This window comes from Sphaerodactylus townsendi, linkage group LG03 (genome assembly GCF_021028975.2).
Source record: "Sphaerodactylus townsendi isolate TG3544 linkage group LG03, MPM_Stown_v2.3, whole genome shotgun sequence".
Taxonomy (NCBI): Eukaryota; Metazoa; Chordata; class Lepidosauria; order Squamata; family Sphaerodactylidae; genus Sphaerodactylus; species Sphaerodactylus townsendi.
Genome location: NC_059427.1, coordinates 58566106 through 58593239, shown reverse-complemented (window position 1 = coordinate 58593239; position 27134 = coordinate 58566106). Strand labels below are relative to the sequence as shown.

Sequence of the window (27134 nt, the reverse complement as noted above, 5' to 3'; positions counted from 1 at the left end):
ACCCACTGTTCCATATTTTTGACTTCTTAACAGATGGAAACAGAGTAGAGTGGGACTAACCTTGACTCACTTACATACATGTAACTTAAGCAGCCCTATCAGGTGTCCTCAACAATCTTCTCCATATGAGATGTCCAAGAGCATATGGGGCATTGGAGCATACAGGGCATTCTGGATCAAGGGCTTTGAAATACCCCAATTATCTTCATACTAGAATGGTATAAGCTACTTCATGTGCCACTGTAGCCATGGGTATTTTAAGAATAAGCTGGCTTATCTCTTTCATATTTCCTTCCCCCAAGTTGTTAGTTTTTGTGGGTGTTTGTTTTCAGAATATCAGAGCAGTTACTCATTCAGCGATGCATTCAGCTGCCAAAATGTTGGAAAAAATATATTTCCTATTTTCCTACTGCAAAGGTATGCCTTTCAACTTGTGCTGATCCTACATAAGGAAGCCCACAGAAACAAAGAACAACCAGTCTGCCCTCCACAGAACCCTCGTAGTTTCTTTTTCTGCTGTTTACTTTTCATGCTATGCAGACACATTTAGAACCCATTCTTTACCATCTGCTAGCTGATGGGTCAGACATGTCTTCATGTGAGATGTAGCCTGAACACCTTTTCCTCACTGCTTCATTTATAAGCCAGCTGGTTTCAAAGAGTATGCATGGCTTGAAATTTGGCTTCTAAGCAAGAAAGGAGATGGCCAGAAATATCATAAGTGCACATTATAAGATCCAGTTGATTTTTAAAAGTTCAAGTCAAAAACACTAAATTTCAATAGCAACCTATTCAGTCTTCCTTTGCTCACTACAAGGTTCTTTAAAACTGCTTTTTTTGTACATCCACTTCTTTATTATTGTAAATAAAACTATTGAAAGAAACCTTTAGGAATTATTGTGCTAGTGATACACTGGGTATCATCAACATACTGAAATATACAGAGAGCAGCAATTTTACAGATTGTTATCCAAGAATAAAAACGTGCTGCAAACATAACACTTGGTTGTAACAGCCTGTAATCAATAAACATCAGATTTCCAAATGAGATGTTTGAGAAGTCCACTGTATGCAATAATCAACCCTCTTATAATAATACATCTGTGTCATGAAATCAAGTTAGCCATTGCACAGTTTTTGGGGTTTGTGGAATTCATCTACTATGCACTCAAATTTGAGCATCATGATCAACATACCAAGTTCAAAAGCCACAGAGTCACAGAGTTATGCATTCCTCAGATTATAGTTTGTCAGTGAAAACTTGGTGTTAATTCATCTGGTATTTTGTAAGCAGCTACCTAAATATGCAGTCTACCGACATGGTCCTTCTGTAACTTCTCCATCCCAGTGCTTTATGGACTACACTTTGAAAACTATAGACAACAAAGGAAATAAATGGTAGGTGTTGTAAAGCAATGCTGTCGACCCAATCCAGCCTATCATCTCTGTAAAGAGAAAGTGACAACTGTGGAATTTCTGCACAAACTTTAGTGCCCCACAGTGATTATGACCATGTTTCCTTCTGCCCTTACGCAGCTGAGGTACTTCATCATTCACTTTTCTTGTGGCTATGACAGTAATAATATGAGAACCTGAACTTGAGGCGGTTCAGTCTCCTCAAGTGCTCTCTGTTTGGGACCATTGCAACACCTGCCTATAGCCCCTACTTTCTGTCCCTATCCCCTACATCACTGATGGTGAACCTTTTTGAGACCGAGTGCCCAAACTGCAACCCAAAACCCACTTATTTATTGCAAATTGCCGACACAGCACTTTAACCTGAATATTGAGGCTTTAGTTTAGAAAAAACAGTTGGCTCTGAGGCGTGCATTACTCAGGAGTAAGCTTGGTGGTAGTTGGTGACTTTGCTTTGAAGCAACTGTGCAATGCTTAGAACGGGTGAATCACAACCCTAGGAGGGTTTACTCAGAAGCAAGCCCCATTGCCAGCAACCGAGCTTACTCCCAGGTAAAGGATTGCACTTTAGTTCTTCTCATGAAAATCAGTGGGGTTTAACAGCGCTTAACAGGGTTACCTACACTGTTCCCCCAAAACTAGGTCTTAGGTTTAATGCTAATAATCGAGCCCAGCGGCCCAGGCCAGTGTTGGGAGGGGGGGCACTCTGTTTGCACGTGCCCACAGAGAGGGCTCTGAGTGCCACCTCTGGCACCTGTGCCAGAGGTTCGCCACCACTGCCCTACATCCTGAGGATGGCGGGTGGGGAAGCATTTTGGGGAGGAAGTCAGAACAGCTTTTTCTCCATCTTCAGGATGTTTTATTTCAGCTCAATGCAGGGTTTTTTGAAAATGCTAAATGAGCAAAAAAAATTTGCAAAGTCAGGTTAAAGCCTTCTCCTGCTTGCTGTGCAGAACTCTGGAGACAACTTATTTCTCCTGCACAATCTTAAAAAACTCTCCCTTTCGTTTTCTCCCACTGACTGTTTTCTGCTGCTTGAAACCTCTGTTGCACTTGTCATTCACTAACGTTGCCCAGGACATTTCTTTTGCAAGCATTGTGCCCACTTTTTTTACCTCAAAAAGTACATGGTTCAACTCACCTCTTCCTGCCAATTCTGGCAATATTCTGGCAATATTTTTCCATTTAAATTTTTTTTATGAGCTGCCTTTGAAGACACAAACACACATTATGAGAATCACGACTGATTGTCATATCGTATGTTTGTATCTTTGAGCACAACAGAGGTTTCAAGCAGCAGAAAATGGCAAGCAGGAGAAAATGAAAGTGAGAGCTGTTTTGAATGGGCGGGAGAAATAAGCCACTCTCTCCTCAGAAGCTTTAATTTTTTTGTCCTGTTTGGACAAAAAATGAGGAAATGGGTTTTATAAGACATCCCCAGGACATCGTATTTTGGTTGTGCAGAAAGGGCCTATTTCTTCCTGATGGATCTCACCAATGAGTTTTCAGACCCTAGAAAGTGAAAACAGTGGAGCTTGCTTAGAAGTGAACTGTGGCACTGGGCAGGTTTAACTCTTTCACTCAGTTCCTTTCTTGATCAAAACTAGCCCTTACTTTGGGAGGGAGGTTGTGTAATTAACCCAGGTAGCAATGTAAGTCATGGTGCTATGAATACCAGATCGTCTACACTGGCAGGAAATTTCTTGGAAATCCCCCATTGCCCAGGTAACTGCAAAGGTGAGCAGAGAGGGAAATGAGTAATGAGAAAATGCGCATCCCAGCCATTCCTCAGAGGACTGCATATCCAGGATGTTTTTCCATGTAAATGGTCTTTCAGGGGCACTTGTGCAGCATTCATTTAGCTGCGAGAAACAGCTGATGCAGGTAGAACAGGTTCACTGGGTGCAGACTGATTTTGTGCAAAGTTTTGATGAAGGAATTCACCCTATTGATTTTGGCTAAGTATCAGGTTACAAGATAAACAGAAATACTTGTGGACATCAAATCCTTAATGACCCTGGCAGGATATCAAAATAATGCTGAAGAAGCAAACTATTTAATTGAACATAATTGCAGGAGAAAAATCTTAGGGATAAAAAAGGAAATGCCAAAGCATAGAAACCAATTGGCACAAAATTATGTTGGAGAAAAAAATGGATAATTGAAAGCTAATCTAAATGCAACAGGATCTTTTTAGCTAAGAACTTTTGGGGAGGCAAACAGTAAGGCAAATGCCAAAAACCAGTTGGACAAAACCCGTAAGCTTCATGTCTTATCTATGAGAATCAGACTATGCGTGTCATGCTAGTTTTTATAGTCATAGTCTCCAGTCTTCCACTGATAGAATCAAATTTGACAGTAGCACAATATAGAGGTTTAACTGACAGCACACACAGCACATTTGCTAGTCATAACGCCACAGTTTAATGACTGGTGCATCTGGGAAGCTAATTCAGATTTTTTTTCTGAATGGGATAAAGGAGCATCCAGTTAATACCAACCATGAATTCAAGCCATGTGACAAAACTGACGCAACATACCCTGTTCTTGTTCTGCACATTCTGCAAATTGAACTGCAGTAAAGAGCCACTTTGTACATACATCCGGAGAGAAAAATTTGTTCTGTATTTTGTACATTCACCAGTGGTGGGTGAATGCACTGAGAGTGCTAGTTTCGTGTCAGCAAAGTAATCAGACGTTATTTGTTAAATAGTCTAAGAATTACAAATTGTGTGCCTGTTTTGAGAAAAAGTACAGGTTATAGAATTATACAAGCAGACATAGTATAAATAAAATATTCATATAAAAATAGTCTCTTACAAAATATACTCTCTTATCCTATGGTTCATTTTCCAATGATGGAAACTTGTCTGGACTTTTGCATTTATATGTGATGCATTGTTCCAACTGGATGTTTGAAATGCTCCTTTGTTGTGGGTTTTTTTAACTGGAAAAAGGTTAGGTACTGGTAACTAAGTGAAAATGACTATCAGTTTCAGATTCCAGACAACTAGCAGCAAACAGCCAAAAAAAAATTATAAAATATGCCTGCTTTTGTACTTAATATCTATGATTGCAGAAAAAATATTCCACAATTGAACTAGTAGAAATATCTGAGTAAAGAATAATATATACAGCTCAAGGGGAGGGTTTGTTCCCTTGCCATATCTACAAAATTATTCCACAAAAAGCAGGCTATCTACTTTAATTGCAGAATGGTTCCCAAAACGTTGGCAGAGTTCTTTTATAATTAAATAAATTAATATTAGTTTTATCTGGATAAATTGTTAAATATTGCTATTATTATTATGCCCAGATGTCCCAAATCCCTGTGCTAAAATCTGCAGCACAACAAAAGGCAGATAAACCAGTGTCGGTATGGAAAACATCAACAATTCTACTTGCTGTACCACACTGCCTGAAAAAAAATGAAAAGACAGGAACAACCAGCAGAAGCTTTTCTCGTGTAGAAATCCCTAAATCTGCATAATCCACACTCTTAAGCGAAATTCACACTGGCGCTTTGTGACCCCATCCTGTGCAAAGACCATGTTAAAGCAAAGTTTTGTTCCTCCGGCCCTCCCTTTCTGCACAGCAGTGGCTAGTGTATTTCAAGATCCCTCTCATTCAGTCCCAGGGGACACATCGCCAAGGTCTCACAAGTATTTTTTCCCCCTTTAAGGCAGTCAATAAATTATGTTTTGAAGGCGTAGATCATTTGAGACCATTTTTTCCTGCTTATTTTTTTGTATCAGGTATCTTGTTTGTTTCTGCTTCCTTTTTGAGAAGTTGCTGTTGATTCTGGCTTATTTCTCTATGTTTTTGAAGAGTATCCATGAAGTCCTGACATATCAGAGGGAAAGACAGGATCTGCTTGCTAGCTTTTCTTTTGGAATCATAGGTCTTTGCTACAGTCTTGTATAGGTACACTGAGCTTATGTGCAAAAAAAGGTGTTTACTCCAGAGTCATAGATTCCCTCTCCCAAGCCACACTTTCATTTACAGGTATACACTTCTGTTCGTTCACTGCACGTATTACATTTAACATAACAGCACCAATGAAATTTACAGTTGCACTGCCACACTCTTGAATACTGGTGAGTATTATAACCTCGTCCGCAGCACATCAGATCACAGCCATCGGTCTGCTGGGCTGTTTTGTTGCACATTCTGCCTTGTGTTCCCACACTACCAGTTATAGGGTCCTCTTCACAGTAGTTTGGTGATTTCTCTATATACACTAGATCTGTATCCATGGGTTTACGGTATGAGAGTGGCTTCTTTATCTTCAGGAAAGTTGGGCGCTTATTACGACTTGCCCTTACTGGTTCAACCTGAACAGCTTCATTGTATTTGTCTTTAAGGATGTAGCCCAACTCCCTGAATTTAGGTAGAGTTGTCCAGCAGGTTTTAGTAGTACATGATCCTGACACGCCATGGCACTTGCATTCCAATTTCATGTTCTCTTCAAGGATCTAGATTGAAAAAAAGAGAGAATGTTACAGATCAAACATGAAATTATGGAAGGCAGTATATTGCTCTTACATTGTATCAAGAACTGGTGATCTGGTGTGGTCATTCTAGCTCAAATACTGTATGTAACTGTATTGTTTGTGACTGTTAAAAATACACACACACACACAAAACCCTGAATGGCAGAACTCCAGTTTGTGACATATACAGTCCTATGTTCTGAAAATAAATCAGTGATCCTTTTGCTGATAATAGGAATATTTTCCCACAACAAGTCAAATTGATGGGCATTGGTGTGACTTAAAAACTACTTGTAAATGGATATATTAGTGCAGCCCATATTATGGCAGTCTAGCAGGTGAATGGACAAAACTGCTGTCTTGCATGTGAAGTTAAGGACAACACGGTGGAAGGTTCTTTGTCAACATTGCTAACATGATGCTATTTGTAGTTCAGCTAAAAACAAAGTGATGGTTGATCTAAACAATATTTCATGAGAAACCTATCTCATTTTTTTAACTCAGTGAAATATGTTCTAAGTAGTTATCTGGCAATTTCACCTGCTTTTTTATCCTATATAGACAGAAACAGCTCTCCATCTAATAAACTAGCCAACCATCTGGCCCTGATGGGTAGGGTTGTCATCTCTGGGTTAGAAGATACTTGGAGATTTGAAGAAGGGGGGGGGGGACCTCAGTGCAGTAGAATGCCAAAGAGCAGCAGTTCTCAACCTGTGGGTCATGACCCCTTTGGGGGTCGAACAACCCTTTCACAGGGGTCACCTAAGACTCTCTGCATCAATGTTCTCCAACTATAAAATGGATAAATGTTAGGGTTGGGGGTCACCACAACATGAAGAACTGTATTAAAGGGTTGCGGCATTAGGAAGGTTGAGAACCACTGCCATAGAGTCTACCCTCCAAAGCAGTCATTTTCTCCAAGATTGCTAATTTCTGTGCTCTGTGCTTCTGATCTCCAAACCCCACCTGGAAGTTGGTGGACCTAATTATTGGGTAGGGGCCTATCTACATGCTAACTAATCTGGATCAAACCAGTCTGATCAATTATCCAAAACTCAAGGAAATCAACCACTCAAGATTAGCCTATACACAACCTATGCACATGTGCCCCTTTTCAACATTATAGCCCTGCATGGTTAATCACTGAAATCTAAGGAAGGGTGGGGCATCCATCAATGACACAATTTCAGTCCTGTCTTGCTCCTCAGGATATATGGAAAACAGCATATTGTATAAATACCTCTTTTTTAACAAAACAAATGACTGAATAGATAACAGTTGTGTATGTAAAGTGTAGGGATTATAGCCTCCAAGTGAGACCTGGGGATCCCCCCAAATTACATCCCCAGACTACAGTTCCCTTAAAGAAAATGACATTGTACTCCACTGAGACCCCTGTCCTGCCCAGACTGCACTCTCCAAGTCTCCAAGAGTTTCTCAACCTGGATCTGGCAACCTGCATCCCTCACTAGTGGCTGTGGGGGGGGGGGGGTCATTGCAACCCTATTAATGTGCCATCAAGCCTCAGCCTATGAAATCCCAGTAGGGTTTTCAAGGTTAGAGACTAACAGAGGTAATTTGCTATTGCCTTTCTCTGTATAGCAACCCTGGTATTCCTTGGTAGTCTCCCATCAATGTACTAACCAGAATTGACCCTATCTGCCTTCTGAAATGTGACAAGATGAGGCTAGCCTTGCCCATCTAGGCATAATGAACGTTACCATTTTGGTAAAAAATAGTAAGGATTTGATCTCTTATTCTATATCGGGAAAAATATTTTTGGTGCTAATGTTACACTAACGTGCATTTACGTATCTACTGTGGAAATGATTTTTATCAGAATTGTTTGGTGTTTTGCTTCATTGTCTCAGTACTCAGTTTGGCATTATTAATTTACACCTTATTCAGATTCTCAGAGATGTCTTTTTCCAAAGTCTGTTTACTATATCATTTGCTCAACCAGTGAAAACAGAGACCAACTGGACGTACATTCCTTTGAAGAGGGTATAAATTAAAATGAAATGTAAACACAAATGTACACCATGCTTTAGATTGCAACTATCCTTATGACTTTGTTCAGAGCAATCTATTCTTTAAAATGCTCAAGTTCCAGTTCAGTTCATGTACAGACAGTGACCACAGAGGGAATAAACAACTCCATTGGAAAGAGCTGAGTAAGCTGCTGCAATGGATCAACATATGAAAGGACTCATGACATGTGTTGAGCTTGCTGTTCTCAATGATGTGTCTTTCTTGATGCCAGCTGGAACCAGTTTAGGGACTTTTCTTGTCCAAATCAAGGCTGGGCATAAGTGGGGGTAGGAGAAAACATCCAACTAGGTACACTGATTCTTTCTTTCTTTTTAAAAGAAAGATCCTCACTGCATGCTGTGAATGGGTAGACATGTGAAATCAATACACTGGAAACCTTCCCCTGTCATCTCTTGCCTGGTCTTGAGCAGGGTTGAAATTGCACTCATTGTTCCTAATGGTCAATTTCTCATGAATTTCATGTTTTAAATATGTATACAGGATTTCAATTTTCATGTTCCATAATGTACAAGTATCTTATGATCTATCAAATGCCAATGATTAACCTACACATTGTATCATAAAAATACCTATGATCCAAATTTGACAATATACTCTTATCACCCTGAGAATCAGAAAGGTCTGGCAATGGCTAGCTTCCTCTTTACAAAAAGATGGATATTATTCATCTTTTTGCAGGATGGAGTAAGCAACTCATATTAACTGGACCATTTACTATGTTGCATGGATCTTATTGTCACCTGAAATATAACATGGCATATCTCAGCCTTAGAATGCTGTGTTTTCTGCCCTCTCTTTGTTTTCTTTGTTGGTGTCCTTGTGCGTGTATGTGTGTATGAACTGGGAGTAATATTTCATATATTTGACAAAGCATGCTCTGATTCACAAAAGCTGTGAACTATAGTACACTGAAGCTCTGGAACTTTTCCCCTTCTGTTGCCATCTTCCGCCAGTGCCTGAAGATTTTTTTGTTTTGTTTAACATTCCCTTGGTGATCCTAACCAATGTTTTAATTGCTGCTTTTTACATTCTGTATGTATTTTGGTGGTGTGAAATGATATCATATAGCCTGATCTTGTCAGGTCTGGGAAGCTAAGCAGGGTTGGTATTGGATGGGAGACCACCAAGGAAGACTTTGAAGAGGAAGGCAGTGACAAACCATCTCTGCTTAATCACCTGCCTTGAAAATCCTATGGGGTTTCCATTAGGGTTGCAACTTGCTGGCACTTTACACACACGCAACAGAGAAAGCACATGTATGAGAAGTTGCTGATTTTGGCCAGTTGCAGGATGAATATAGAAGCCCCTTCTGACATGAAAGAAGTTGCTGCTGCAAAGCATAGTGAGAGTGGTAGTCCCACAAAAGAGGCCAAGGCTATGAAGGACTTTCTATGTGATAGCTAATAACTTACCTTGTAGAAACCAGTAGAAAATGGGCAGCCAATGAAGTGTCTACTGAATGGGAGTAATATGCATGCTGCCTGTAGCTCCTATTAATAGGTGAGCCTCAGTATTCTGGACCAGTTGGAGTTTCCAAGTTGATTTTGAGGGGAGACCAATGTACACAGCATTACAGCAGTCTAGGCTCAATGTTACTGTAGTGTGGATCTAGGTGGCCAGGTCTGATGTATCTATGTAAGGGATCATCTTATGGACTTAGGTTGGCAGGAAGTCTTTTTGAACATGTATTAACTTGATTTTCCACTACTAAAGCTGGATCTAATATGAACCCAACTCAATAAGGGTCAATTCAACTCAATCAAAAGTGGGGATAACAATCTTCTCCAAGACCTCTTCCTTCCCAACCAGCATTACCTCTCTGCCTTTTCATAATTGAGTTGCTTGTTCAGTCAACTAACCACTGTGACTGGGCAGTGTTTCAGGATCTCTACCACTTCACTAGATTTGGCCAAAAATATAAAAAACTGAGTACCATCAGCATATTGATAACAACTAACCCCAAAATTATTAATGATTTGTCCTACAGGATTTGCACAGAGATTAATGATTTGTCCTACAGGATTTGCACAGAGCAAATCCAAGAAGATTTGGAGTTTCAAGCTTCAAAGTAATTCAGGCACAACAGGTTGGAATATAGACCACAACTGTCCCTAAGAAGCAATTGGTGACAACATACTATCAGGAATATCTTCTCTAAGCCCAATGTCTCCATCACAAAGGATCCCCCTCATAGCTGGATTTGAATGGGAAGTTCTTTCAAAGTTTACATGGAGACAGAGTAAATTGATTTCAGTGCAATATGCACTCAGATCTGCATCAAAATATTATCCACATGGGATAGGTGAATTCTGTTGAAAATGATACAAAACAAATGATACAAAACAGCATTCACACATTTGAATAATATTCCGATTTAGACCCTGATTTAGGCCCTTGAACTGTCAAACTGTCCAGAAAAGTGGAAGGTTTCCCCTTTGAGGTGAACAGAAAGGAGCACAGGTTCTGGCAATATAAAAATTGACTATAAGGCTAACAGAAAGAGATTCTGAGGAACTAGATGACCAAGAACATTAAGATAAATAATATCAAAAGCAGGTGATTGGCTAGGGTGATAATTAGGCCTTTGGATGAAAAAAGGGTAAGAACTGTTTAAAGAAGATCAGGAAGATGACAAAGCTGCTTTTTTTAGGAAGAGTGTCTGAAGAACTGAGTGAAATTGAAGTGATGAAAGATGAAGTTCTAGGCCCGTGGTGGCGAACCTATGGCACTCCAATTGGCCATGCTGGCAGGGGCTGATGGGAATTGTAGTCTATGAACATCTGGAGTGCCATAGGTTCGCCACCACTGTTCTAGGTCTACTTGGTGACTGAAAACTAATAAGGTGACATATACCTAAGGATTCTTTAAAAGCTAAAATATGACACTGTTAATCCACTAACAAGTATATATAGCAGATATGGTCTTAATGAGGGATGACTGGATAATAGCAAATGTTCTTGCAGTGAAGGGGTCCCACTGGTGCTATTAGTGATTTGGAATTTGGGGTGAGCAGTATAATAGCCAAGTTTGCAGACGACCCCAAATTACTCAGGATGGTGAAAACCAAGACAGATTACAAAGAACTATGGGAGGGTCTCTCTAAATTGGATGTGTGGACAACAACATGACAAATGAAATTCAGAATGGGTAAATATACAGTGATGCATACTGGAACAAAAATCCTGATTTTAAGAATAAACAGATGGGGTCTGGACTGACTGACACTGAGAGTGAATGAGATGTTGGTGCTGTAGTGAAAAGTTCAATGAAAATGTTAACCCAGTTTGCAGTAGAGGGGATGAAGCCAAACTCATGCTATGAATTATTAAGGAGACTGAAAACAAAACAGCAGATAGTGTAATGACCTTAGGACATAGCTGTTAAGTCATCTACATATTCATAGAAAGTATATGTATCTTTTCTGGATTATAATATTTTAGAATGAAGTTGGCAGGTTGCTTGATATTTCCGTGCATACCTATGTGTTTTGAAAATCTAGTAAGTATATCAAGTCTTTACCTAAATTTAAATTTGTGAGTTGGTTATGGTGATTGCTTAATCAAAGGGACAAATATTTAAATTTATTATGAATCTTGAGGCCTTTTCTAAAGACATTAGAATTCCAGAACAAGCACAGTCAGTTGGGCTGATTAAATAAAACTCTGCCAACTGTTTAATTCTAGGTGATTTTTATGGGATTATCCCAATAATCTTCTGACTTTATATACTGTAGTATGTAATCTTCATACCACCATTAGAAACACAGGTGTGTTGCTTTTTAAAATTTGAAGTTTTACATTCTTCAACCATGTATTTGTGGGAAAGTGTGTAGGGAAAACCAGGCCTAACAAAATCTCAGATTCAAAATGAATAATAGATGAACATTAGAGGTTACCCAACATTAGTTCCTCTAACCCTTCTTTCAATAGACCCATAAACAACTGTAATTGGCTTCCTGGAATGCCTAGAAGGAAAATATTCACAAAAGAATGTACATGAATCTGCAAGATCAGTGAGGCCAAAGCCCCTCTTTAAGGATGAAAGTGTAAGGATGGGAAGAACCTTATCATGGGGAAAGCAGGCAGGCTGAGCACTGAGTGGTTGACTGGGAAGAGGTAGAATTAAATAACAAAGCTAAAAAGAAGTATGCATAGATACAGGGTCCATAGATTAGTAGAAGACATAAGAGGATTAAGAAAAGACCCCAGTATATGATCCTGGAGTCCACTACCAGGCAGAGTGGTCAGCTGAGGTCCATGAAAGGCAACTTCACATTTTCATGAGACTAGGAGACTTATTGCAGGGTACATGAAGGATGGGGAAGGTGGGTGGTGTGCTGAGGAACAGGACTATGAGAGAAGATCAGGTGAAACTAGATCCTTTGGAGATAAATAATATAGCAAGTTGAGAAAAGAAGGAACCATGAGAAAAGCAGGAGTGGGTAAAAACCTCACATAAAGTACAAGACCAGGAAAGGTTGCATGCTGTAGTTGGCAAGAATATACAAGTCTTACATGGAGTCAGACCATGGTTCTATCAAGGTCAGTGTTATCACCTACTACCTTAATCTCTTAACTGGAGATGCCAGGGATTAAACTTGGGAGCTTCTAGCATCAAAATAAATGCTCTATCCCTGAGCCATGACAGCCACAGGTAAAGATGGCTTTATGAGGGAATTAGTCTCATTCTTGGAAAAGAGATCCATCAATGGCTACTAGCCCCCATAAAGAGAGGCAGCAAACCTCTGAATACCAGTGCAGGATCAGGGGAAGACCCTGGCCTTATGGGCATTTATGCTGTGTTGATGGGCCCTCCAGGGCAACTGCTTTGGCTGCTGTGCAAAACAGGGTGTTGGATTTGGTGGCCCACTAGTCTGATCCAACAGAGATCTTCTTTTATTCATATGCTCTAAACATGTCATGGCCACTCCCCTGAATAGGCAGCCAGGGAAGCAATGCTGGGTAGAGAAGGGATTTGAGGACTGGGAAGATGAATGAGGGCTGAAGCTAAGGGCTAGGACACAGTGGGCTGAAAGAAAACAATGCACAAAAAAGTGGGTATAAAGCAGGAAGGAGTGTGAATAAACCTCACTTAGTCATTGGGACAGAAAGGGAGTATGCAATTGTAGAATGAGAAAGGATCACTGAGGGGCTTTGGAAATGAAGGCTACAAAACGAATGGGAGGTATTGTCGAATGGGAGGTAGATTTTATCTTCCAGCTGATTCGAAAAGAAAGGCCAGCATGCCAGAGACTCTAGGGAATTGGAACAGCTTATCACAGTGCAGTTTGACCTGTGGAATGCAGAGATAATTTGGGTGATGGCTGTGCACCCTCTTCCCTCCTGCAGAGCCTGGAATGTTCCTTGGTTTACTGAGGAGCTTGGAGTGATAAAATGGTTGCACAGATGGTTAAAGCAGAAGTAGAAGAAAGCTTGAAGTGAATGAACAGAACACAGTTAAGAATGTGTTATAATGCCTATTCCATGGTGGCAATGGCAGCGAAGAGAATTCATTTATCTGCCGCATCTGCATAGTGTCATCCAGCACTGCTTTTTCAGATGGAAAAGGACCTCTTATGCTCCCTAGAGTGTTAATCCAGAAAACATACTGGTCCTGCCGTGACTCCTTGCAGTGCATTTTTGCATACAAAATTGCTCACATGCTCTGCAACTTAGATGCCAAGTCTGGTTTTAATTGCAGATAAATTTCAGTTGGTGAGACCTAAAAGTGGACAAGCAGTTTAGAAGTCTGTAGTCCACCACATGTAGATACAGCTCTTGCCCTTCATGCCTGTTGGTGTCAAGCTGAGCTGGTTTGGAATCCTGAAGGCCTATAGTTGAGGATAAGTATGTGTCATGATGCCCTAATCTCTCTGTAAAACCTCAATCTCTGACAACATGAAGGAGCTGAAAGCACAAAAAGAAGTAGGATAAGGTACCACAGCTTCATGGAATTTGAAAGTAGAGGACAGGTGGACTGAAAACTTGTGGATTACTATTAGTATGTAGTTTTGTTCTCTTATCATGGGCAGCCCAGGCCAAGGGAGGAGGGGTAGAGTGGTGGCTGGGAATGCCACTGTGGCTCAATTAGTGGTGTGGGTGCTGTGGGAGAAGAAGAAACTCCTTTCTCTCATATGAAAGCCCATAGCATATGACTTACGCCACCCCTTTGGTTGGCATAAGTCTATGCCACTGAAGGGAGCATTCCCAGGCCAAAACTGCCCCTTTGAGTCTCCTATAGGAGAGAAAAGGGGGATATAAATCCAACTCTTCTAGAGATGCCTTCAGAACACTCCTACCCATGCCAGAGCAGGTTCCTGCAGCAGAGGGGCACCAACAGCTACTGGGTTTGGGTGCCACACAATTGTAAAGCTGTCAGCATAATAATCCCTCTCCTGGTGTATTCGCTTCTCATGTTGGTGGAGTGGGCCAATGCTGTGTCACTTCCAAAACTCTATTCAGCCCCCCACTCCACTCCATTTTGTAGTTAATGTATTTTCCCCGGTTATTTTTATGCTGGGTTTTTGAAGAGATTTCTTGTCAAGTTTAAGCTTATTTCACTTCTAAAAACAGTAGGGCAGGCATTACATAGATACCTGTTTCCTTCACATGCAAATTAAGCATTGTGAGATATTCCAGGAGTTTCCCTTTTAACACTTGGGATGTTTGCACTTCCTTACCACTGTCAAGTGACTGTGAAAATACTCAATTCTACTAGATTTGTCAGGGAGTTCTTGGGAATGTGTTAACTTTGTTTCCATCCAGTGCTGAAAGCTGTTTAATATCTCAGCTAATAAATGTATAGCTGCATTCTGATGTCACAACAAACCTGTTTTTCATGACAGGCACAAACAAGGCTTATTGTCTGACTGCCTTGCTTCCCTCCCTCTCCCTGACATATGTGGTTTCTGTCATTAACAAATGTACTAAATAGGGCCTATGTGTCCTGGGTAGAGGTAACTGGTAAAACATAACTGCTAAAATGATTAATAGAAGTTTAATGAGATAGTGTTACAAAACAGTTTCTAAAAATCTACTTTTAACCTTTTCAATACTCATTCGCCTCTCCCCGCACCCAATACTGAAATTTGCAAAATAGTTAGAATAAGGTTCTCAGCGCTGATCTTTAGTTGTAGCCACAAATATTCACAGAATATGTCTGGTAGTTGCAACCGCTGTAGTCCAATGGCAGTCAATGGTGCTTTACTAGCCACATCAAAAAACACTTGTGGTTCCATGCAGCCGCTCTGGCCACATTTGAAAAACCATATAATAGAATATGATTTAGATTAGTTGTCATAAGATACTTTGTCGGGAAAAGATTTTCATGTTTGCTCAAGGGGGTTCTGATATACATTCTTTTTTCTTAACGTGTTCAAACAAATTTCTGAAAGCACATTTTTATAGGTTTGTTTTTTTTTCCAGTGACCCTACTCTAAATATTTCTTGGAGTTGACAAAGCTATGAAAAGGCAGCCTACTATTCTTCCAGATTTTGAAAATTTAAGTACAATTTTGATGTGTAAATATTTTTGAAGTAGTAATGGCTACCATGGCTGCACTGACTCTGGAGCTGTGATACTTTCCCAGCTATTAGGAGGAATTAGCATGAAGTTACCCAGGTGAGCTATCAGCTAACTACTCTTTGGGCTCAGGTCTTGTGTGTGATTTATCTGGCATTGTGTGGGTGCATCTGATCAGTTTAAAGATATGATGAAGTGCATGGTGATGATGGATGATGATGATGATGATGATGACGACGATGACAACACTCTAAATCCCTTCAAGCCTTCAAATTCTATAATTATGGGGCAATTCTAAACCAGTTTATGTCCTTCTAAGCATATTGACTACAATGCAGGTGAAATGACAGTATTAAGTATCATTTTAACCAGGTCTACTCAGAATCCTACTCAGGTCTCTTCTGTGGGAGAGTTCTTAAGATTGCATTGTTTGTGTCATCAGTAACTCAACTGCTCCCAGTGAAGAGATCTGCAAGGAGGACATCTGGTAAGTCTTCAGTCTTACCTACTTGAAAACAATTCATAAACACCTATAAAAAAGGAAGGTGTAATACACAGAATTAAACAATGTCTGCTCAGAAAACAAGAACGGTTTCTCTAATTAAATTCCATACAGTTCAACAAAATGGATATAGAAGAAGAAGAGTTTGGATTTATATCCCCCCTTTCTCTCCTGTAGGAGACTCAAAGGGGCTTACAATCTCTTTTCCCTTCCCCCTTCACAACAAACACCCTGTGAGGTAGGTGGGGCTGAGAGAGCTCTGAGAAGCTGTGACTAGCCCAAGGTCACCCAGCTGGCATGTGTTGGAGTGTACAGGCTAATCTGAATTCCCCAGATAAGCCTCCACAGCTCAGGCGGCAGAGCAGAGAATCAAACCCCGTTCCTCCAGTTTAGATACACGAGCTCTTAACCTCCTATGCCACTGCTGCTCCTATAGTAAGTGATTCCATTTTTTTTCCAATGTGGCGGTGGTGGTGGTAGAAAGTACTGCCAAATTGCAACCAACTTATAGCAACTCCATAAGGTTTTCAAGAGAAAAGGTGGTTCTGCCCTTTCCTGCTCCTACATAGCAACCATGGGCTTCCTTCGTGGTCTCCTACCCAAATGCTAACCAGGTCCAACTCTACTTAGCATTCAAGAACTGATGACATCTGGATAGCCTGGGCCATCCAGGTCAGGGCATTTTTATTTTGTTTTTAAAGGATCTTTTTAAATGATGTAACATCCTTAAAAAGAGGGAAGGTCACAAAGCTGTATGTGTGTCTGGACCTATATCCAGGAACATCCTTGACAATAATTTTGTCTTTACAGCAATTTAAGAGCTGCAGGTGAGACTTCAAGCAGTTCTCCCACACACACTCATATTGCTTCATCAGACTGTGGCCAAAAACTGGAAGGCTTGGAAAGCAAAGATCAGCAATGTTAATCAAATAACACTGAAGTCAGAAAACATTTAAAATTGCATGATTAACACTTGAGCTTCAAGGCCTAGGTAGCTTTGCTACTGATACCATAATATCCCTTGATTCCAAAGGAATTAGAGCAGCCTCAGCCAGTTTTTAATTATTCAAAGTAGGATGTTCTTCTAGACTCCCTGGAGACTATGGTTATTTTCAAAAGTTCCAGACACGTGAGGGCATTTAAAGCTTTTTTGCTGGCATGACTTAAGATAGTTGGGTGCCATGGCAAATATTTTTGGTTACCTTACATGTTCAAGAGAATTTTTCCCCTCTTTGTTCACAGCTCCCTGACTTAAAGGCCACGCTGAAGCCAGCTCATGTAGAGAAAGACATTTCTTTTTATGGAGTCATCTGCACAGATATATCTCACATCAGTATAGAGCAGGGGTAGGGAACCTGCGGCTCTCCAGATGTTCAGGAACTACAATTCCCATCAGCCCCTACCAGCATGGTCAATTGGCCATGCTGACAGAGGCTGATGTGAATTGTAGTTCCTGAACATCTGGAGAACTGCAGGTTCCCTACCCCTGGTATAGAGGACACTGCTTGTTGGCATCTCTCTTTAAAAAATTGTTTCTTAGAAAATAATGATTTACCACTGGAAAATGGTAAATGCCCCAATCCTAGACAGTTCCTCCTGGAAATTCAAAACATGAATTAAAGAAGGGAAGGTAGGATGGCAAATGTACCATGATTGTGAAGCAGTCACATAGGCCCCTTCCACACACGCAAAATAATGCGTTTTCAACTGTTTGCAAGTGGATTTTGCTATTCCGCACACCTTCAAATAGCACTGAAAGCAGTTTGAAAGTGCATTATTCTGCATGTGCGGAATGAGCCTATACACAAGTAGAGAAAAGAAACCAGGAATTGCAGTAATGGCCAAATGTAGAGGCATTCCTATTGCACTTGAAACCAACACATTTTAAGTTTCAGGACAGGACTTTTTATCAACTTCTGATTTGTAGACCTATTTGGAAATTCTTTAAAACTTTGGCCCTTTCCTAGCGACGGGATGCGGTTATATATGCCTCTGGGGACGGCAAAAAACGCCGCACTCGAGTTGAGTCATTTATAGCGCTTCGCCACTAACTGGCGCGGGGTCGCTATGTTTCTCTCCAACCTCACTTGGGAAGCGAGGTTTTCAGAAAACGGCGGCTTGGAGCCGCTGCCGTGCAAACAGCAGCAGCTCCAAGGCACCCTTCCCCCCTCCCTACCCTTCACTTACCTTGTCTCCGGCCGTCCGGTGCATCACCGAGGCCTGGGGACACGCCCCCTGCCCTGCAACAGTGGAGCAGTCGCGCAGGGCCGAGGGGCGTGTCTCCAGGCCTTGGCGACGTGCCGGACGGCCAGAGACACGCCAGGTCGGCCGGGCGACAGCGCTCCGCGGCACCGTCATCCTGGCTGTTTCTGGGACCATTCATGCGAACGGTCCCGGGGGGTTGGGTCGGCGTGGACTGCGCAGACCCAACCCCCATCGACGCCGTGCGGAAACGGCCTTTGACTGCTTACTGATCCATTTCAGTTTATCTTCTTCTATTATTCTTTTTTTCTCCTTACTGATTTGATCCATTCCAACTGATTACTATTGATTAGTGCAGCATAGGGTGTCTTTTTAGAGACCCTGCCTGAATGCATATGGGCTACAGTAGTGTAACCTGTCATGTCTAAATATCCACAAAGCATGCTCAAATGCAAGCTGAAGGTCTTAGTCAAATGTATGAAGATAATTAGTAACTTGAATGAATGTGGTGAAAGGAGAGCTATTCCTAGCAGTAACTATATATCAACAAAATCCTGTTTCTGAGATTCAGGTGAGGGGGGGAGCAAAGGGGAAGCCAGCAAGGACTCTGGCACAGACTTCCTTAATTCTCATAATCACACAGTACTTTGGGAATCCAGATACTTCCATTGATCTTATATGTTACATCCCCTTCAGAATAAGTAATTATTTCAATGTATTCCTTTTGTAAGCAATGACCTCATCTCCAATAGACACAGGAGATTTTGTTATATTTTTTCTGAGTTGCTTTGAACTACAAAAGCAAATTTCAGTTCAAGTGCTGAAGGTAAAACGTATGAAACGTAGGACATGATATGATTACTAAGTCAGCACACCTATGTCCCTCTGTGTAGAGAAACATCAAATAAAAATCCACCTTGATGTGCCCTTGGTTTCCAGAGCCTACTAATGCAGTTTGTGTCATGATTTATAACAATGACTCATAATGTGGCGTTATATTTAATATGATGTAATGCTGATGCAAAATGCCATTCAGTGAATTTCATTGTCACAAAGAGAGATCAGGAGCAAGAAGGAACATAGTTCAGTAGTTTGCTTTTCACACAATCAAAATGTTCCTTGAAAGGTTTAGGCTTTCTCTTATACACTCCTTATTATTCAGTAAGACTGACTGAAATGGATTTCTGTTTACTTTAAGATAATAAACGGTAAGTTTTCTCTATGGTGATCATAGGACCTGTGTACAAAAGATGTTAAAGTTGCTACAAAGAATGTTAAACTTGCTAAGAGTCTACTCGTAGATACTTTCTCAAGCACAAAGTGACTTCGCAGTAGCCGCCTTGAGGCAGCGGTCTGCATTGGGGCCAGTTTGTCATCTGTCTTGATTCCTAGCGGCTACTGGCAAAGCACAAGTGGTAATCCACACAAAAAAGGATCTGATGTGGAATTGTACAGACATTATCTTTTGATGGCTAAAGAGACATTCATCATATGGGATAACTTTTCATGAGCCACATAGGTCACCTATGTGGCTCATGATACAGTTATCCCATATGATGAATTTCTACTGCTGCCACCGAAGAACAAAGCCCATAACCTACCATTTATGAAGCCTCTCCCCAGTTTTCTGACACACCTCTTACAAATTCAGTATTGTTTTGTTTTCAGCAGTGACACCTAATACTTCAACATCCATTGAAAGTGAGCAATGGCAGTCCCTTCTGCCTGCAGTCCCTTCTGCCCTCCCCTCCAGGCAGAGGCATAGCTAGGGAAAACAGAGCTCGGTGCAAAATATGAGTTTGGGGGGGGGGGCCATGGGCGGCCACTGTGATGCTGGAATCCATCCCTAAACAGCATCACTTTCAATGGTGTTTAAACTAGGGAGCCCAGATTCTTCTTTTAAATCCACCTCAAAGGGAGAAGCTGGGGTCCCCAGTTAAAACAACATTGAAAGTGATGATGTTTTGCAGTGGATTATCCCCCACCCTAAAACAGCATCACTTTCAATGTTTAAACTGGGGACCTCAGATTCTCCCTTTAAATCCATGCCGAAGGGGGTGGATTTAAAAGAAGGATCTGGGGAAATTTTGGGTGTGCCTGCTGTCAGGGGTGCAATTGTTAAGCTAGCAGCGCCAAAATTTCAGGAGATCTTTAGGAGACTCTCCTGATGATACCAGCCAGGTTTTGTGAAGTTTGGTTCAGGGGGTCCAAAGTTAAGGGCCCTCAAAGGTGTAGCCCCATCTCCTATTAGCTCCCATTGGAAACAATAGGGGATGAGGGCACCGCCTTTGGGAGTCCATAACTTTGGACCCCTAAACCTGGGTAGTATCAGAAGGAGACTCTTCTGATAATATCACCTTGGTTTAGTGAAGTTTGGTTCAGGGGGTCCAAAGTTATGGACCCTCAAAAGTGTAGCCCCCATCTCCTATCAGTTCCCATTGGATGTCTATAACTTTGAACCCCCTGAACCAAACCTCACCAAACCTGGGTGGTATAATCAGGAGAATCTCCAAACAAACCCCTGAAATTTCAGTGTTGCTAGCCTAAAAACTATGCCACCTGCATGCCAAAAACTGAAAAAACACTAAAAAAATATTTAAAAGCCACAAACGGGGGGGGCGGAGCTTCGGACATGTAATGGGGGGGTTGAACCCGGGAAAAACCCCCTTACCTACATCCTCAATATGTAGAGAATAACACTGGTTGCCTTACTGGGATGTAGTAAGGATGACAACATGGTAATGAATATGAAGCACTTTGAACAATGAAAGCACCCTATCGATGCTAAGTATTATTGTTCCTGTTATTCTATCTAGTGAAACCTCATGATATTAGAGTCATTGTGATAAAGAACTGCCATATTAATGTTACTGTTGACTTATGCCAAGGGGAAAGCCAATTTTCTGTATATCCTGGGTCAAACAGAGGACTGTACAGGAGTTAAAAATTTAGATGTCAATATAAGAAATTATACTGATAATTTCTTTACAAGTATAAGAAATTATACTTATAAGAAATTGACAATAAAACATCCTTCATATGTTCTTAATATATTTATACAGCAAAAATAAGCACCATATCACACATTTTCATTAGGGGTCCTTTGATTATTTGTAGTTGTTCAGTAATATCAGCTGTTCCTCTGTGTTGCTATAACATCAATAATTTGGCAACACCCTTGAAAGCAATGCAGCATTTTTGCAATGGACAGACATGTAAATATTTCCATATCAAAACAGCTTATCAGCCTGCTGAGGAACTGGCAAATGACTAAAAGTAGCACAAGATAATGCCACCAATAGAGGCGAAATTAACATAATCAGATTATTAGTGCTAGATTTTTATTGAGTAGGATTGTCAATTCTGGGGATGGGAAATTCCTGAAGATTTTAGATGTGGAGCCTAGGGAGGGTGGGAATTGGGGAGGAGATGAACATCAACAGTTATAATGCCATGGATTTCACCCTGCAAACCAGCCATTTTCTCCAAGGGAACTGATCTATATAGTCTGGAGATCTGCCATATTTCTGAGCGATCTCACATGTGGAGGTTGGCAACCCAACTAATGAGTACCTATGAGTCGGTTTTGTTACAGTATTTTTTCTGCTCTCGGAGGATTCAGAAATGGTGCCAACTTAAGTGTGAACACTTTTCATTATAATAGGCTGGCATGCATGATATTTAAGATAGTATCAGGAGATTAATCTTGAATTCCTAAAAATCCAGTTCAGGGAATCATCTTTTAGCATATTTAAAGGACAGCCATGTCTCAAACATATCAACATCCATAGGAATAATTCCATGAGCCAGGCTATATTTAGAATACTACACCTGCATCTAGAACTAATTCATGTACACAACGTCCTCATTTCTTTCTATGAAGTCATATGAAGTTTCTCTCTTAAACACATAATACTGCCTTTGTACATGAAAACTCTCATATGTGAACTCTGATATGGCTTGTCGGAGGCTTTCACGGCCGGATTCAACTGGTTCTGGTGGGTTTTCCAGGCTGTGTGGCCGTGGTCTGGAGGATCTTGTCCCTAACGTTTTGCCTGCATCTGTGGCTGGCATCTTCAGAGGTGTATCACAGAGGGAAGTCTGTTACACACTGTGTCCAGAGAGAAGGAAATATTTGGGGTATATATTGCACATGTCTCAGGGTGGGGAACCAATCAGTAAGTGTTTGGGTGGAACTTGTTATGCAAAGATGTGGTTGATAGTATTGTATTGCGGGTGGGGCTTATCAGTCCAGGGAGTGATTCACATTTTCATGCCCTGCAGCAGCAGTAGTATTGGTGAATGCAAATCCTGTGTTTGGGTGGAGTCCATTGTTCATTAACTTAGCATGCCCTTGGGGTTTGCTTTTGGTGTTCAGAAAAGCTTTAAGAACAAGAGAAACCCAGAGGACTGAGGAGAAACAGCCCACCACAGGAAAATATTTCTACCATACATCAAGGGAATCACTGATCAAATAGGGAAACTGATGAAGAAACATAACCTACAAACCATTTTCAAACCTAACAGAAAAATACAACAGATGCTACACTCAGCAAAGGCAAGAGAGCCCCCCCTGCAGCTGTGGAAAGGTCTACATAGGAACCACAAAACGCAGCATTCAAACTCATTTTAAGGCGCATGAAAGACACTGTCGGCTTAACCATCCTGAAAAATCTGCAGTTTCAGAACATGTCTTAAACAAAACTGGACATAACATTTTATTTGAAAACACTGAAATTCTGGACAATTCAGAAGGTTACTATATCAGACTGCACATTGAGACCATTGAAATTCACAAACACCAAGACATTTTCAACAGGAAAGAAGAGACTTTGAAAATTAGCAAAGCTTGGATTGGTATCCAAGCTTTGCTAATTTTCAAAGTCTCTTCTTTCCTGTTGAAAATGTCTTGGTGTTTGTGAATTTCACTTAAAAACACCAAAAGCAAACCCTAAGGGGAAGCTTATTCATGTCCATTCATGAACAATGGACTCCACCCAAACTCAGGATTTGCATTCACCAATACTACTGCTGCTGCAAGGCATGAAAATGTGAATGTGAAGAAACCCTGAACCAGTGCTTGAAGGTAGTTTTGGTGTGGATGTGGACTAATTAACTGAAGCTTAATCCTAACAAGATGGAAGTGCTACTAGTGATGAGAAGGTCTGATCCAGGATTTTAGGTGTAATCTGTTCTGGATTGGGTTGCACTCCTCATGAAGGTCCAAGTTTGTAGTCTGGGGGTGTTCTTGGACACAGGTCTACTTCTGGATAAGCAGATGGCAGCTGTGGTCGAGAGTGGCTTTTACTTTAACTGGTTAGCCAGCTGTGGCCTTTCCTGGGCAGGAAAGATCTGACCACTGTAATACTTGCCCTGGTTACATCTAGATTAGGATATTGCAATGCAGTCTACCTGGGCCTGCCCTTGAAGAGAATCTAGAAACATCAATTGGTGAAAAATGCTGCTGCCAGGATGTTGACTGAAGTGGGTCATAAGAACCATATCACTCTGATTTCATTCTGTCTACACTAGCTCCCAATTTGTTTCAAAGCACAACCCAAATTGCTGGTCATTATATTTAAAGCTCTATATGGTTTGGGACCAGCATACTTGAAGGACTGTCTATTGCCTTATGAACCCACCTGACCACTGTAGCCAACTTCAGTGGGTCTGCTCCAGGTGTCCCTGCCTTCTGAGACTGGGTGGATGGCAACCTGGGAGAAGGCCATCTCAGTAGACACACCAAACTCTGGAACTGTCTCCTGAGGGAGATTTGTCTGTCCCCTTTTGTTTCTGTCTTCCACCAGCAGGTAAAAACTTTTTGGTTTTGCTTGGCACTCCCTCAGAGCCCAATCCAAAGCTCTAGACAGCTGGGGATGGTGCTGGTACTGAGCCCTTTTGCCTCCAAAGGGCATCCAGGTAGCATGGGAAGGTGCCAAAAAGACAAAAGACCTCAACCAACAGAGAATGGCTTTTAAGATGATAGTTTAATTTTAATTTTCATGTTATGATTTTTTAGCTGCCTTGGTGGTCCAATAGGGCAGAAGTTGGGTAAAGATCTTGTAAATAAATAATATATGTAAAACCATGGATGCAATCAAACTAGTCATGAAATTTTCCAACATATTTCAGAAATCATATGGGACAAGTACTATTATATCCAAAATCTAAAGTGCCATCCGTACATCTTTTAGCTCTGTGGTAGTAATGCTTTACTCACTTATCTTTTGAGCCAATGTACATTTTGGCACAGATACTTTTTAAAGCATTTTTTTCCTGCTAAATGAAAATCAGCCTCTTAACCCAGGTATTAAAAATAGATGGAGTATCATATATTATAAGCTAATTACTCTCCTAAATTACTTTAATTAATCAGACTGAAGGACAAGATGCAATTACAGGAGCCTAAAGTAATGTTTCTGATTCAATGCACAGGAACAAAGTTGCACTTACTAAAAGTACATTTAAACCAAACCACAAAAGATGCTAGAAGGACATTAATACTTTATTTTGGAACCAGAGAGATCTGGAACAAAACCAAAGTATTTAAGCTACAAAAATAAAGTCTGAATACTTCTTTATCAGTACATTTTACTACCATTAATGTTGCTATTGTTTAAGATTGAAAGTTGCTTTTCTGAGGCTCAGATGCTTGGAGGACGCTAATTTTGTTAGTACTCTGGAGATATAAGTGTGCGAAAGCCACTTGCCAAACTCCTCCATTCAATTCTGAAACACTCCAAGACAATGCTAGAAAAAAAACCACCACAAAATACCATAACATGGGTTACAAAGAGGCAAATAAGATACAGGTTGTTGTGAAAAGATATTTTGTTTTCTCAGATATATTAAATCTCTGCATTCAAAAATTTTTCTGAAGGCAGCAATATCTATCATCAATACAACTGTCTCCTGATACCTAGTACCAAGTAGAATACAAAATATATGCCTTGTATGCCAAATACATGCTGGAAACCTTGTGGCCACAAATATAGGTATTTCTACCTAGATACCACAGGACAAGTGAAGGCCTTCTGAAAAATTATATGGGCTGAATTTCAAGTTATTCTATATTTTTCAATTCTTGAGGAATATTATCAGTTCTGATAATAATCTTGAACTTTCAGTCCCATTGTACTAAAGTAGCCTTATCATTGTGTGTGTACAGTTCCATCAAGTCACAGTCAACAAATTGCAACTCTAGCAAGGGGCTTTCTAGACAAGTGAGAAGCAGACATGGTTTGCTATTGCCTTCCTCTGCAGAGTCTTCCTTCGTGGTCTCTCTTCCATGTACTGACCCTGCTTAACTTCCTAGATCTGACAAGATCCAGCTATACCATGCCACCTTCCCTCGAGCCTTATTATTAACTTACTTATTATGGCAAAAACCAATTTTACAACCAATTTTACTTTCAAATGGTTAGCAAAAGCTATCAGAAGTTCTTGGGACAAAGAAAGTCTGGACATTTTGTAGCAATTTGAATTCCAACTTGATAACAAAAATTCATGTCACTCAAGTAGATAGAGGATATCATATGGAAGCCAAAAGTACCATAAGTTCCTATAGCAATGTCCAATGCCCCTTCCCCAGGTCATTAAAATATCCAGCAGCCATTTCTCACGTGTAATGTAAAGACTGGATCTAAGAGGTTACCATAGAAAGGCACAGCCGTGTAAAGCAGCCGTAAGGAGCATATGCTTCTTAATGTTCCCAGCAAAATAGCCATTTCAAAAAGCAGGGATTAATTTTTGAACAGAAATCCCCTCTTTTTAAAATGAATAATGAAAAGTTAACATTTTAACCAGAAGAAAAACTGATTTTCAAGGTATGAACTAACTAGTGGAAACATCATAATCTTAAAACACAGACTATTACAGTTTTGTTTTCACTCGCTGTTTTATTGCTGCAAAAAAAAAAAAAACCCTGTGGGATAAATATTTGCCCAGAAGAATATCTCTATGGTGTGCAAGTCTGCATATATACAAACTGCTAAGTGACATTGGTTACAAGGTTCAGTGCACCTAGATGTTACTGTAGACATGGGATGGCCACATTGAGAGGTGAGCAAAGGTGCCTACCTTTCGCCCCGCCTCGTTGTTGTGCAAGTTCATGAGCGTCCTTGCATTCTGTTTAATCTCCCTGGCATCCACAAACACTTTGGCGAATCCTAGTCCATAGCGGATGTCTGCAGAGCAGCCTCCCCATTTCCATCCTTCATCTTTGTGGTACTGTCCCTGTTTTTCCTTGTCACAGCCACAGTTGCTCAAGTTCCCCTGGGTACAGGCGGCAGTGATTGCATGTGCTACTCCCGCAGCAATGATGGCATAGGTGAAGGCTGCTTCTCTACTACCTGAAATTAGGACACACGGCTCAGTAAAGGACACAACATTTGGAGAAAAGAAAGGAGAAAAACGTGCAAGTCCATGCAGTGAAAATGCTGCAAGGTTATTATTAGACATGCTATAAATATGCAGGCATAAGCATTTCTTGACAGTTCAAGGGTCTGATCTTTTGTTGATGTTCAGGCACTCCAAAAAGAACCAATATACATGCTGTAGTGAAGGCAGTGCATTTTGCCATGTTCATAAATGCAGGGTTACCATACTAGATCATTAATGTAGTCAGGCTCAATGGTTTAGGCAAGACTGAGATATCAAATGGAAACCTTAAGAGGACTTCAGCAGGATTTTGAAAAATACAAGGTAGCTTCAGACCAAGTTAGCCCTTGGCTGTACATGTCAATGTCGTTCTGGTCAGGTAACAGCATGATGGATACATATTGATAACATTCATCCCAACAGAAATCTAGAATGAGTATTTCCTATATGCCGTTTGGGCAGGAATTTACTGAGAATAATACAAACAAAATACAACTTATGTAGCCCACACACACACACACACACACACTTCTCCCCCTTCTTGTTCATTCATTCCACCATGAAACATA

The 27134-nt window shown here is 40.7% G+C and overlaps 1 protein-coding gene across 1 annotated transcript in view; it reads right to left on the bottom strand.

The window, feature by feature from the left end:
* Positions 1 to 3821: 3821 nt before the first annotated feature.
* The window catches only part of WNT7A (Wnt family member 7A), a 50155-nt gene continuing 26842 nt past the window's right edge, over positions 3822 to 27134 (bottom strand). Inside the window, exons 3-4 of the mRNA XM_048491362.1 lie at positions 26266 to 26537; positions 3822 to 5891 (exon numbers count right to left, since the gene is read on the bottom strand). Of these exons, the coding sequence (XP_048347319.1) occupies positions 5412 to 5891; positions 26266 to 26537 (752 nt within the window). The 3' untranslated portion in view covers positions 3822 to 5411. The remainder of the gene's footprint in view (positions 5892 to 26265; positions 26538 to 27134) is intronic.